This window comes from Sinohyriopsis cumingii, chromosome 6 (genome assembly GCF_028554795.1).
Source record: "Sinohyriopsis cumingii isolate HCF-2022 chromosome 6, ASM2855479v2, whole genome shotgun sequence".
NCBI lineage: Eukaryota > Metazoa > Mollusca > Bivalvia > Unionida > Unionidae > Sinohyriopsis > Sinohyriopsis cumingii.
Window position 1 is genome coordinate 78,755,404 of NC_142966.1, and position 15,539 is coordinate 78,770,942.

Below are 15,539 nucleotides of genomic sequence, written 5' to 3' on the forward strand. Positions count from 1 at the left end.
ATTTGTATTTGGAAACTGAAATGAATTAAGGATGATCACTTGTAAAATGCTGGAGTATGTTAACTTTATTTGTAAAATTGATATTTTTACATAGCTACATGTAAAAATCACGTAAACTTTTTATGTTTATATGTTTTCTTGTGTTTTCTTGGTTGTATATCTTAAGAGTGATTCAGTAGAGAAGTATAGAAAATAGTTCCTGTTACTGATTAGGATTATAGACTTCTGGAATCAAATACACAAAGAAATATGTATGCTCTTGAGTGGATATTTTTCTCTCGGTTGCAATAATTGCAGATTGATTAACATGTGAGAAGTGTTTGTGTATAGCTAATTATTACATGGATTCTTCCATGCATTGTACATCCAAGCATATTCAAAAGGCCCTTTCTGACCAGTGCAGTTGGAAGTAGGAATAAATGTTTATTCAAAAGTTAAATTTTCTGTATTACTTTAGATTAAATACTGTGATAGGTTATCCTTGACAGATTAAGTGTTTATTATACATTGGATTTAAGTGTAGTGCATTCGGCATTATGGCCTTCAAACACTACATGCTCTTGCCAGAAACAGCACATATAGAGTACAAAATCCCTTTCAGGAGATGACATTACAAAAACTAGTCCATATCATTGACTAAAATATTGGGCCTAAGGGATACTAATAAAGAGAAAGAGTGAAATAAGGTTAAATGACTTGTTTGTTTGTGTGTTGGATTCAATTAGATGGCTTTCACTTGAATTTTCAATATGTGTACAATTACTTAGCAAGCAATGAGCTTACAACATGGAAAAACCCCTACAAATCCACTTTAAATTATGTAAAAGTACATGTCAGTTCAAGTAATTGAATGGAGACTCCCCCTACGCCACTGGGACACACCCATATATCGCCATATACATGTATGATGGAGCTTGGTAAAACTAGGTCAGGTTGGAATTTCTGTACCGTTGCAATACACTGAGCCCCAAATGGGTTAAAGCTTCCAAAATTAACTATTTTGCAAGAAACACACAGAATAATAATAAAGGCATTCCTACATGGGCAAATAAACTTCAGAGAGTGCAGCAAAACTGGGGTGAGTTCTTGGTAAAACTAGGTTGAGTTCTTGGTGAACTCAGTAAAATATGGTGAGGTTACCAAAGGGGAATTTAGTAAGCAAAGTACAGATGCTGAAGGGAATGCAGCATTGTATGTTCAATCAACATTGTTTGCATACCAAACTGTGTTGCATTTGGTGTTCAAATTTACCAGACTTTACCGAGGTATTGAAAGTTGGGTTTGAAAAGATGTGCATACAATGCAAGCTCTGTACGAAACTCTCCCCAAATCCCCAAATGCAGTGGTATTTATAGTAATAAGGCATGCAACTCTGCTACCCTAACAACCACCACAAGCCAGTTGCTGCCAAAGACACATGTCAAGTGACCAATCAAAAGGTGGCTAATATAGCTCCTTGGAAATGACCAGATATGCAAAGAACATTGCTGATGTATACAATGTGCGGAATAGTAAAGAATTGTGATAAAATATGAATGGATGTAACTTGAAGTTACGCTTTAAACATCACAAGTGTATATTAATTACTAAAAGTTGAATATCAAAATGGAAACATAATTCAGTGATGGAAGTGGAAACCTAACTAAGCTTGACACATGGCATAATTACTGTGTTTATTACAATTAAAATCATGAATAACACATTCAGTATTTATATTTGTATGAGTAACATTTAAAATACCAGATAGTCAGCTCACTGTTAGGTATAAAATAGATGAATAAGCTGTATTGATGGCTCTAATGCCAAAGTTAGTCAAAGCATTCACTCAATAAAATCTGGTGTCTATCGGGTTGAAAATTATAACAGCTTCTGAATTTAGGAACAATGACCTTATTTTTTAAAAAAATTCACCATTCTCATAATACAGTACTACCTGTTTACTCTATAACCCTTTTACCAAGGTAATATTGTTGACTTAAATGAATGTAGAGATAAGTGGGGAAGGGCTACAAAAGTCAAATTTCGCATACAAGTGAATTTTTGTAAGAGGTGACCTGATGTCAGTAAGATTTACACTCAGAGAAAATAAACAATTGAAATGTTAATGACATGAACACAAAACTAATCAGAAATACATATATATATTGACAAGTTGCAATTGTGATGGAGAATCCGTAATGTGTAAAGTACTGTTCATGTGTATGAAAAATCCATTTGAAATGCATTTTTAGGGTTACTTCTGCTTCCAAGAGATTTTCATTTAGCCAGATGCCAAGTTGTTTTTGACACATCGTTTATCGTAGGCTACTTTGCTCGTATGTGTGCAGAAGGGTAAATGTTGGATTTTTTCCTTAGTTTTTGTGTGTATTGGACACTTCATTTTCATGTCCTGGCTACATTTTACTCCAAATCCTCAATTTGTCCTACATTTTGCGAAGATTCACCTGTCTGTATGCAGTTCAGACTGGTTTGCCTTAGATTTCAGGCCAAAAAGTCTAAAATCCGGACAAAAATCTGATTCCGACAATATTCAGCTTTTTGGTCTGAAAAGAAATCGGGTCTCAAAAAACAAACAATACATTTTTCCCTTTATATTTTGTAATACATGTAGAAAATCTAGATTATTTATTATCATTATAGAGATACATATGTCTGTCTGCTTTTCTGCAGTACCACTCACTTTGGTGTATCTTAAATGATCTAGACATTACAGAGCTGGGCAGTTGGGTACTAATTCATGACACATAAGCATTACTCCAGGGGCTTTTAATCTTATTAAATTTGTAACAAGATTACTCGGGATTTGCCATGCATTCCTTTCTGATAGAAATTACTAAAACTATGTTACAGTGAAAAAGTATCGTGGTATATTACACCAGAAATAAATACCATGGTAAACCAGTATGCTAGTAGTACTGTGCACCTCTAGTAAATGGCCTCCATTTTGATTCAGGACTAATAGCTTACACTCAGACCCATTGTTGACAGTGGGTATCGACCAGGCAAGATGCAATAGTGTAACATGTAGTTCTCTGTGCAGCTTACTGTTTGTTATATGGTCTATTCATTAGATTTTTACAGCCTCTATTTTACCCCAATTCTGGTTCTCAGTCAGCTGCTAAGTTAGTACACTGACACATACCTTTATTTTACCTTTGGTTTCAAGTACTTCATGGTTGGGAATCATTCTTGCCATTTCAGCTTCAGGGATCACACCAGCACTGGAGCAGAGATTATTCTGTGATCATCCCAGTATAGACCTAGGGATTAGACTCAGCTCAGTAGAATAATATGATTTACTAAGGCTGGGGTCAACTTGCCTTGGGCAAAGAATCTTCTTATCACTGGTCCATATTATCATTCTCCTCCTCAATTGGTAAACTATGGCATGCCTTGATTTTTACACTTCAAGTACTGCATGATCATGGGATCTTCCTTGCTTGTGATGATTTTTGGGATCAACCCAGCTTTTGACTAGGGATTATGCTAGGATCGCCCTAGGTCAGTAGAATAATATAATAAAGGGTATACTTAAGCTGTGGTTGCCTGAGGTCCTTGATCATCCTTATGAACTAGTTTTGACACAGGTCTTGGAAACTTGCCTACATTGCCTTATTAATGTCAATATTTGAAATCTGCTACAAGCAATGTGTGAAATTATGCACCCACTTGAATTTTAAACATGAAACAGGTTATATGATTGAACCCTTTGACCAAATTCCCTGTCCCTACACTATTAAATCATTGTGTTGGGCATTGCAGAAGGCAAATACCCTGGTCTTAATGTTGACCTGTTTGCTCATCCCTAACTTGGAATACCCTAGTCTTCATGAACTCATAGACAAGAACTCCGTCTTGTGTCACCACTAATTTTCCTATCAGTATCATCTGAACACTTGGAAGAGGAAGCTGGGTGTGTAATACTGACATCATGGTCTTCTGGTCTGTGGTGAACTAAATTTGTCTTTTTCACAAAACAAACTGTTGGGCCTATTACAGTTCACACATAATTTTGACTGGCAACATGGAGGTCACGTTACCTGTGTATAAGATCCAGTTTATATCTGGTATTTTGCAGTCTTTCATCCACAAGAAATCTTGTACAAAATGTGAGCTGTTGAGCCTATTGGGACACTTGAATTTTGCATGTAGAATAATCTAACCTGGTTGCGCTTTTTGTGTCCTATTTGATTGCATGGTCAGCATCCGTCACAGCTATGCACCATCGTATTCACTTGACTGCTGAATTGAGATCAGACTTGAAGTTGTGATCTCTGTTCCTTTTTGTTTCCTTTTGTCATTTAGTTCATGATTTATTAATTTTACAAAGTAATGAAGAAAATATATGCATTTATTGCACTAAGACAATTAATGTTTGCTCAAGTTCAGTGAGAGCAAGGTACAGAATGGAAAATTTCAAGGTACAGCTTTTCTTCTGGTTTAGCAGATATTTGACATGGTAATTGCTTTGTTGGTTACTTGAACACATGATAACTTGTTTATTGCAATAATGTGTCAAATTTCATGTGGATTTTCTGCCATTTAAAGAGAAAATCCACCAAATGAGACTCAGTTTGGACTGTGGGGGAGACCCTTGGTGGACTTGTCTGTGACAAAACTGAATAATAAGCTCCCCTTTTACATCTTCCTAGTTCCAGATTGGAGGGTCTGAGCTTTAATGCATTCAGCCTGAAGTGGAATTGTCTGTTTGCTGGCACTTTTTCACCCATAAGGATGATTTTGCAAGTCTGTAACAAAGTCAGGACCTACATTGTTCAGCTCATCCTGTTTGCTCAATATATGTGGCCCCAATGATTGTGGTTCAACAGTCTTCTTGACATTGGTTCAGAGGAGGGATCTTCTGTCTTGGCTCCCTCCTACACAATATATCTCTCTGACAAACAAGTTTTCTAAAGGAATGGCCATTGGTTCAGATTATCATACCACCAACCTTATAAGTTATTTTGTGCTGCAGAGACTGATGTCTCGCTTACTAATACCAAATGGAACCTCTCGGGAGTCTTGTGGTCTTTAGCTGGAAACCTTTGAGCCTTTGGGCCAAATTTCATTCAAGAATCAAACTCTCAAGACTATCTTCCTGCTCTCTCTAACATCTGTGAAACTTATGAATCCCATGCACTATCTATTGAATAAGGTTGTCTAAGGGTCAGTGGCAATTATGAGTTGGTATCATTCCATTGCCAACCCAGGTTCTTGCCAGAATGCAGCTACCTTCACTAGCTCCATTTCCTGTAAAGATCAGATGATCAAGATCGATTTGTATGCCCAGTTATGGCATTGGGCTTCAGTTTGGTTGCTGAAAATGTTTTTTTTTTCCTTCTCTGAAAGGGCTCTGCTGACATTCTGTATCCACAATTTCATTTTCGTGTGTAATGTATAGCTTTTGTTATTTAATAATAGCAACAAATTGTATGGCCATACTAAAATTAGCAAGAAGGCATTGATCCACTGAATTTTTGGATCAATTTTTCTTTAAAATGTTGAGGGAGATAACTCAAATTTTCTTTAAATGTTGAGGGAGATAACTCAGATTTAAAAAATAAATGATGAGACCTAATAGTAGTCATTTTCCTTGGATATTTTTCTGCTTTGTGTAATATAGTTGGTAAAGTTTTGAATATTGCATAGGGTTAGAATTGTTAACAAAAAAATAATTTCCCTGGGTGTCCTCACTGGTTATAATGGCTATTTGAAAAAAGACCTTGTCTACCTTAGGTATTGTTCAAAGAACCTTTAATTCCCTTTATTTTGGTATATGATGGATAGGTGTAATATGGGTTATAGAATATAGAGCTTGGCCTTACTCCAGATGTGCACCTTTCAAAAAACTGCTAGCTCCATTTGGCCATTTTCACTTCCTGGACTTCAGAGTTAAATTGTAAAACAAAAAAAACTGATAACCTGTTTTACATTTTGTATAATTGGTAATTCATCCATTGCACTTTCAGAAGCTGATATTGTCTAGTTTGGGAAAATTCATTTCCCCAGTTTTAATAGGTGCTAAAGATAGTGTAATTTAGATTAATTCAGGTTGATTGTTTTTTAGCACAAGGGAGCAGTCATTTTAGTTAGCAGTGTTATAGATCATGTTCAATTTCCATAAGTACAATATCCAAAGAATGTCAGCCAAATTACATCAAACTAGCATAGAGATATGCCAACATTCTCTCCACTGTGCATTTTTCAAATGCAAACATCTTCACCTTACATACATCACACTCTCAAAAGTACATAATAACTGGTTTGCAGCCCTATAGCAAAAAATGCTTCTGAAAGGAAATCACTACACTGAAGGTAGAGGGAGTTAACTCATCTAGTATAGTGCATATGTTAAGGACATTGTTTATGATGTTGTTGGTGTGTACATGATATGATGAGCTTAAATTTTGCAAATGTAGCTAAATGATAATTTCTTAAGTTTGCAGTCATTATTGATTTAACCAAATTTAACAGTTAGATACATCTAAGTAGTGTCTGAAACCAGTTCATTAATTTTGTGTGCATTAGATCAAGATAAAGGTCAGAAGCCATGCTAAAGAAGCTTGCACTGCACTTATCTGGTGAATTTGTTATTTTAATAATATAAAAGATGTTTTTTATTTTACAAAATTTGGTATGTTGTTTTAAAAGAAAATTTTTGATGCTTGTCAGTTCTATGCAGTTATAAAAAAATAAGAAAGTGATGGAAAAAACAGTCTTTGATTTCTGGAAATTATTTTAAGGCAGTATGCATAAGTCCTTTTGAGGTACCCTTGTTTTTATACAGTAGTCCCCCTCTTATATTGTAAGAGCAATCTCAATCAAATCACCTTTTGATAAGATGACAATTTGGCATGCACCAAGGCAGTGCATTTTACTATTTTATTGTCTCCCACCCACCCACCCACCCCCACTTGTTCATACATCTTATTAATACTGTTAGCCTCAAAATAAGTAGGACTGCAGTAAATAATTCTTGGATGCACAATAAAATTTGGCCATTGACTTCCATTTTCTACATACAAACAGGGTGGCTTGGAACATGCAACATTTTTTGTTGCTGTTGTTCTCCATCTTCTCACAAAGAATGTTGGGCATTCTATTAATATTCCTGTCCATGTATCCATCTGTCAATCCATTATTCTATCAATCCATCACACTTTCATGTCCACTTTAGAGCTTTCTAATTGTGCGATGAAACTTGTTTACTTTTGTACATCATTTTGAGGTATGCAACATACATGTACCACATTTGAGGTACTATCTTTTAGTGTGAAGGTCATGGATCAGTATTTTTAAGTTTTGTGTTGTACTGTCCTTTGAATTGAAAAGTTTTAGGCCTTTTCAGAGTAAGGGATAAAACTTGGTATATTTTTACATCATCATCAACAAGTATGTCCTATCCAAGATATGGATCTACAAGGTCAAGATCATGGTAGAATATTTTAAAATTTTCTATTACACTTTCCTTTCAGTTTTGTAACTTACATTACAAGCCATTTGAGGTTAAGAAATCAAACTTTATATGCTTACTGTTAAGGACTTCATTTTCATGAATATCAGATTTTGTGGTTTGGTTATGAAATACATATCTTTGGAATTTTAGTTTTGTGTATTTTTCATTTAGGAAAGATAAAATATTGAGCAATAAATCACAAGAGACTATAAGAGATTATACTGACCTTCAGTTCCATGCATTTGCAAGCAAAAGGTAAAATTAATATTGCATTAATTAAACTGACAAATTGAGAGTTTTATTGCTAACATTTGGCATAAAAGTAGAGATCTTTGATCAGAGAAAATGCTAACATCCTTTTTGGGGGATAACATGCTTAACTCCACTGATGTAACTAGTGTTAATAGGTTTTTCTCAGTGTTCTTCAAGATCATTATCAAAGCATAAGGTTCTTGACAATTAGGGATTAGTTGCTAGGACAAAACCAATGTTGACTGAGTTGTGACATTTACAGAAACTCCTTGGTTCAGTCTGTTGACCAAATTTGTATACCCTATGTGAACTCAGTGACTTGCTTGCCCTTGGTATGATCAGAAGGTAGCCAAAATATTTGATGTTTTCAAAGCACAACACTGGGAGAGATTGCTATCTCACATGAAGGAAAAAGGGTTGATACCATTATTTGTGGCAGGTGAATACATGGATAAGATGCAACCCCATGATTTATCAGTTTACACTTTCTACAGGGAGGACTTAAAACTGCATTTTCACGACTGGTATTTGAAATGGGTCATTATTCAATTAAATGAATGAGAAGACAGTGGGGATATAATTTTAGATAAGGTCTAGATTGACCTGAAAGCATCCACATTTAAGCCATATCACACTAAGTGGCTTATCTCCACGTATGCCAGAGTATTTCTTTGGATGGTTCTGATTGGAATGGGCTTCAAGAAAGTGGGACTTGTTTATTGATTGTTCATTCAGCAGTATGTTTATACTTACAACATACATTCAGGGGGGCCCTAGGTAGCCAAGTGGTCTGAGGTGCTTGCCATTACAGATCACTAACATATCACTTATGTCAGTGTGAGTTCTTGTCTGAGGTTCGGCCAGCATGGTTATCTGAGAAAGCTTGCCAATAACTTCCTGTGGATCAATGGTTTTTACCATGGTTTTCCTCCACCATACTGTTTAAACTGGCTGTCATTTATGGCCTATCATGTGCAGAAAAATGGTGTTAAGCCCACAACAACAACAACAACAGACTGGTATTGAACAACAGTAATTAACAATCTTTGAAATAATGAATACATGAGATCAGAAACAAAATTGCAGTGGAAACTATTAGGTTATGGCTCAGTATTATAAGTTTTCCTTCACACTTTCTTTTTTGTCCTATATCTTTTGAGTTGTTGGAGATTAAATGATGAAACTTTGAATGCTACCATCATTATTGCACATATTTGGATCCTTAAATGTTCTGGTTGCTTATTTTCAAAATTGTAACAAATTTTCAATACATAAATTATTTTGGAATATCTAGTACATTTCTTTCCAACCTTTCTCACATAGCAACTACAGTTCAGTATACGTGTCACTTTCTACATTGCACAATATGCCTCAGCAGCATACCACCAGTTGACATTATCCTAATATGTCTGATTAGAAAAAGTGGCACATTATCACAGTATGACTGACTAGAAAAAACTCCACATTATCCGAATATGTCTAACTAGAAAAAACTGCAAATTAGCATGGTATGACTGACTAGAAATAACTGCACATTATCCAAATATGTCTGACTAGAAAAAAACTGTACATTATGACAGTATGACTGACTAGAAAAAAAACTGTACATTATCACAGTATGACTAAGAAAAAACTGCACATTATCACAGTATGACTGACTAGAAAAAAAACAGTACATTATCACAGTATGATTGAATAGAAAAAACTGCACATTATCACAGTATGACTGACTAGAAAAAAAATTGCACATTATCACAGTATGACTGACTAGAAAAATCTGCACATTATCACAGTATGACTGACTAGAAAAAAAACTGCATCACAACAAATCTGACTTGAAAAGGTTTCACGTTATTCTAATATGTCTGTCTGGGGAAAAAACTACACATTTATCACAATATGTCTGAATGGAAAAGTTTCACATTATCCAATATGTCTTACTGGAAAATAATGAGGGAATGATTCATTTGGACTTGGGACTAGAAATTTCAGAAGAGGAAAGTGTTGCAGTATTTACAGGTAAATATTACATAACTAAAATTAAGATTCCTCCTCACTATTAAAAAAATAATACAGTTCATATTTTATCATTGGCAGGGTTTGTCATTAATTTCATTTTCTTTTTCAGAACTGTTCACTGGGAATTGTTGGAATAGGGATGAAGTTTACCATCTACGATGATGATGAGATAGCTAGATATGTATCCTTTACACAGATAAATAATTGCTGATTATAGGTTAATTGGTGACAGACCAGAATGGCTTATGGCTGGCCTGTTGTCTGTCATCCATCACCTGTCTTTCCATTACCAGAAGTTCACTCATACTACTTCACCTAAACTACATTGAGAATTGCCATGAAACTTTTCATGCACATTCATTCAAGGTCCCGTTGGTCCAGAAATGAAAATTGTGATGTTTGGACAACAGATATTTTGAAATTCTAGATTTTGCTACACCTCCTGGAAAGATGGTGTTATCAACATGGGGTGTTCACAAAAATGCTTCCTATGATGCCTGTTTCAACCTAAATGAAAATGGTGCCGATCATTTATCCAGTAAGGCTGACATGGCAGCCATCTTGAAACTCTTGTCATTGCTGCTTCTTCTGAATGGAAAGTCGTATTAACATTGGATTTTCACTGGAAGACTTTCTGATGTCTAGTTGGTTCAAGATGAAAATGATGCTGATCTGACTTCCAGTATAGTTGGATGGATGACCATGTTGACCTTGGATTTTCACCAAAACATTTCTTGTCATGTCTAATAGGTCCTAAATGAAAAATAGTGCTAATTTAACGATTTGGAATCCAGTATGGGTACATGACAGCCGTCTTGAAATCTTGTCATTGCCGCGGTTATATTAACATCGGATTGTCAAAAACTCTTCTTTTGATGTCTGTTTGGTTCTAAAGCAAAATGGTGCCAATCATGAATCTAGTATGACTGCTATGGCAGTTCTCTTGAAAATATTGTTGTAGCTATATCTGGGTAGGTGGTCATACTGACAAGGGATTTTCACCAAAAGACTTTATACTGTATATAATGTCTTGTTGGTCCTAAATGAAAAAATGGTTGATCATATGATCTTATATATAATATGGCCACCTTAGTGGAGATCATGAAAACTTTTTTATCACCACTCCTATATTAAAAATCACACAGATATGGGGTTTTTGCCAGAAGACTTCAAATGGTCTTTAGTTGGTTCTGAATGAAAAAAATTATGCAGATCAGACTATCTTGAAAATCATTCACAGTTCCTCCTGAATGGATGGTCGTATTGGCATGGAGCTTTCACAGAAAGATTTCTTATGATGTGGACCTAACTGAAAAAGGTGCCAGTCTAGCATCTATTATGGCCTCCATGATGGCTATCTTCAGAATCATGTTATTACTGTTCCTTCTTGGAGATATTGTAGCTCAGTTGTTGGGATGCTGGATTCACAACCAAAATGGTACAATTGTAAATCCTACAATTGGATCAGCCTGGGTTGACTACCATGGTGTGGCTTTGGGCACTTTGCAATTGCCTGGACACTGAATAACCTAATTGTATTTCTATGCCTTAAAACCAAACCAAACTGTTTCCAAGTGGATTGTCATATTGACATGCAGATGTGACCAGAAGACTTCTTATGATGTATGGTTGGTCTTGAATGAAAATGGTGTCAATTTTGCATCCAGGGTAAGAATTTTGATTGGCATTTTTAGTGACTTCCAAAAACATTACATAGAAAGATAACTACATGCATGTCATACATGGTGTTATGTCAAGCAAAATAGGCCATTCTTTCTATGGAAGGGACCCTTAGATTAGATCACCTTGATTTAAATACCTGCTCTGAGCACAATCCATGTTGTGGGGTTTTTTTTCAGAAAGGGATGAGAGATTGGCAATCACCTATTAATTTTGAGGTTGAAAGTTCCAAGGTCATGATTTCTGTTGCTTAAAATAGATTTGGCCATTGCATTTCATTTCCACATGAGAACTTATGTTCTGTATAACAAAAATCAGCAAATTATGAAACACTTATTCATTAACTTTAGAAGGAACTTAGTTGATTTGGGGGCCAGTAGTTCCAAGATCAAGGTTTATATATCTATACTTTTATATGTATATTGCAATATCTTTTGTCCATCCATGATGTTGATGGTGGTCAAAGAATCTCACAAAAAGTAAATTTGACCATTTGCATTTTATTTCTAGAGAATACCTTAGGACCTGTTGATTTAGGGTCATGGAGTGATATCTGAAAGGTCAAGGTTGTTGTTACTGAAAAAAAGTAGATCAGACCAAAACTCAAGTTCTCTAAGACTGACTACAGCAAAACTTGAAACATGTTATGTATATTATGATCATTTTACTTATGAAAGAGCCATGATGATTTGAGAATCACATAACTTAAAGTTCAGGGTCAATGTTAGTAAATAAAAAATTTTTGCCCTTGCATTAATTTCTTACAGAAATTAGTTATACATAAGTTATAAATCAGTTATACGTAAATTTACTACATTTATGTCTAACAGATTTCAAGGAAACCTGTTGCATATATTTCCCTTTGCCTGAAAAAGAACCCTATGGATTTTAGAGTGAGTGGCTGAGATAAAAGTCACTGCTACTAAAATTAGGTTTGGTTCTTGGATTTTGTTTCTGGATTTGGACTGTACATGTGTCTTATATTGGCAAGATATCATATTACCATTGTGGTACTCTTGTTCATGTTTGCCAAAATGATCATAGGCATTCAAGTGTGAGAGACTGTCATTACCCTGCAGACGCATGGACTGTCATTAACCTACATAGACCTAGACTGTCATTATCATACATAGAGCAAGACTGTTGTTATGCTACATAGACCTAGCCTGTCATTTAACCTACATAGACCAAGACTGTTATTGTACATAGACCATGACTGGCATTACCCTACATAGACCATGACTGGCATTACCCTACATAGACCTAGCCTGTCATTTAACCTACATAGACCAAGACTGTTATTGTACATAGACCATGACTGGCATTACCCTACATAGACATGGACTGTCATTAACCTTCTTAGACATAGACTACCATTGCTCTTCATAGACTTAGACTGTCTTTAACCTACAGACATATAACCTACATAGACATAGACTGTCATTAACCTACATAGACTTAGACTTATTATTGTACAGAGACCTTGACTGCCATTACCTTACATAAACATAGACTGTCATTAACCTTCTTAGACATAGATTGTCATTACCCTACATAGACATAGATTGTCATTACCCTTGATAGACTCAGTCATTACCTACATAGACTTAGATAGTCATTACCATATATAGACCTAGACTGTCATTACCTTGCATAGACCTAGACTGTCATTACCCTACATAGATATAAACTGTCATTACCTACATAGATTTAGACTCATTACCATTCATAGACCTAGACTTTCATTACCCCACATAGACCCAGACTGTCATTATCCTACAGAGACCTAGACTGTTGATACCCTACATGAACATAGTCTATCATTACCCTACAGAGACTTAGATTGACACTTGAGAGATTACATATTTAGTTCTTTTTAAAAGCTAAAATGCCAGGCATTGTTTGGAAGAGTATCAGAGAAGACTGCATCATGTAGGTCATTTATGTTTTATAAATTGTTAACCAAATTCTTTTAAGTCTTGCTTAATGTATGAGCTAAACCATATGGTATCATGTGATGGACCTTCAGTGAAACTTCTTTTACTTGGTTTATTCAGCTTCTGTTTAGGAAATGTGGAATCAATTACACTAGTTTGGACTTGATTGCTTTGTGGCTTTAAAGTATAATTTCCTTTAGTAAAAGCAATTTTCATCTGAGGAAACATCTAAGTCAAGGTGAAATGAAAAAAATTCAGATTTTATGCTTTGGTACTACAAAAACAGAGAAATGCCTATTTTGATTGACCAGTTTATTTCTAGGCCATAAGGTATATAGAAACCTTATGTTAAAACGTGGTTGTTATTGTCTTTTTTCTGGTAGTGTTTTTATCAGTAATTTTTTGTTGGGCAAGAAACATCAGCAGTTTAAGGGTCTTTGTTACATTGCAACTACAAGTCTTGTCAAAACTTGTCACCATTAAATCCAAACCTCCCTAGATCTACAGTTGTTATGTTCTGTAAAACTAGCCAAAATTAAGAACTTCACTTTTTGACAAAATGCCTAAATTTTGTACCTATAACAAGAAAACAATACAGTATTCATTTGAATAAGAGTATCAACAGAATTAGTAGTATATCTATAACTTTCTTTAGTTCTTTTGCTCATAAACCAAAAGAGCTCTCCTTCTATGTTCATCATCCAAAAACTCTTCTCCTTCATCTGTTTTCTATTCATCCATTAGCATGAATTTGTTATTGCTACTCCTTCAAAAGTACTCGAAGGAATACCATGAGACGTACACATATTTATCTCGTGATTTGGTTTGTCTAAATGAAAATAATATCTGTCAGACATCCAATATTGCCTCCACATAAAACATTTTGAAAATCTTGTTATCACTGCTTAAGAATGGATGGTCATATCAAGATGGGGCTTTCATTAAAAGACTTTGTATGATGCCTGCATGGTCTTAAATGAAGATGGTGCTGATTTGTTGTCCAGTAAGGCCACTACAGTGGCCATCTTGGAAACCTTGTTATTGAAACTTCTGAATGGATGGGCACGTCATCATGGGGTTTTCACTAAAAGACTTTCTTGTTCTGTGGTTGATTGTATGGCCACCATAGTAGCCATCTTGAAAATCTGTCACTACTTCTCCTGAATGGAAAGTCATATTGACATGGGGTTTTCACCAGAAGATTTTTCATGATGTCTGCTTATTCATAAATGTTAACAGTATTGATCTGATAGCCAATACGGCCACTAGGACAGTCATCTTGAAAACTATGTTATTGCTACACCTCTTGAAAGCATGGTCATATCAACATGGAGTTTTCACTTAAAGACTTCTTATGAGGCCTAGTTGAACCTAAATGAAAATGGTGCTGTTATGGATGCCACAATGGCCATGATAAAAATCTTATTGCTATTTCTTGTGAACAAAATATATTGCCATGGGTTTTTTTGGCAGAAGACTTATGATGTCTGATTGTCCTAATGAAATGTTGCTGATCTGACATCCATTATCTCCAGGACAACTGCCGTCTTGAATTTTTTTTTATTGCTACTTCTCTTGAATGGAAAGTCACATCATGACAGAATTATCACTTGAAGATGTTATGGTGCCTTTAAAAAAGTGGGCCAATATGAGTCTAAAATGTGCGTGCCAAAGCTGCCACATTCAAAATCTTGTTTTCTCTGCTTCTTCTAGATGGAAGTCATATCAAACATTAGGTTTTGACCAGAGAACTTCTTATGATTTCTAATTAATACTAAATGAAAATGGTACCAGTCTGACCTCAGATATGTCAGATAGCTCATTTCATGTTGCTATTCCTTATATTAACATGAGGAGTTTGGCAGAAGACTTCTCACAGTGGCTAGGTTGTCTTGGAGGAAAATTATGCCATTATGTCATTAAAAACGACTACCATAGTGGCTGTCATGAAAATCTTGTTCTAGCTGCACCTCCAAAATTGATGCTCATGTCAACATAGGGTTTTCACAAGATATATAGTTGATCATAAATGAAAATAGTGTGACCCAAGTATTCAGAATTTCACACATGAGAATGCAGAAATTGTGAAAGTGTTGGAAATCATGTTAGTTGTGGGCCTCTCTTTAGCTGAATGTGAACAAGTTCAGACTCACAAACAATATCACATTTGACACAACCATATTCCATTAGGCATT

General features: G+C 35.2%; 1 protein-coding gene across 1 annotated transcript in view; it reads left to right on the forward strand.

The window, feature by feature from the left end:
* LOC149797285 (proteasome subunit alpha type-1-like) overlaps window positions 1–15,539 on the forward strand; it is a 49,818-nt gene that overhangs the window by 17,639 nt on the left and 16,640 nt on the right. The window contains exon 9 of the mRNA XM_089962002.1: window positions 9,837–9,908. Coding sequence (XP_089818128.1) covers window positions 9,837–9,908 — 72 coding nt within the window. The remainder of the gene's footprint in view (window positions 1–9,836; window positions 9,909–15,539) is intronic.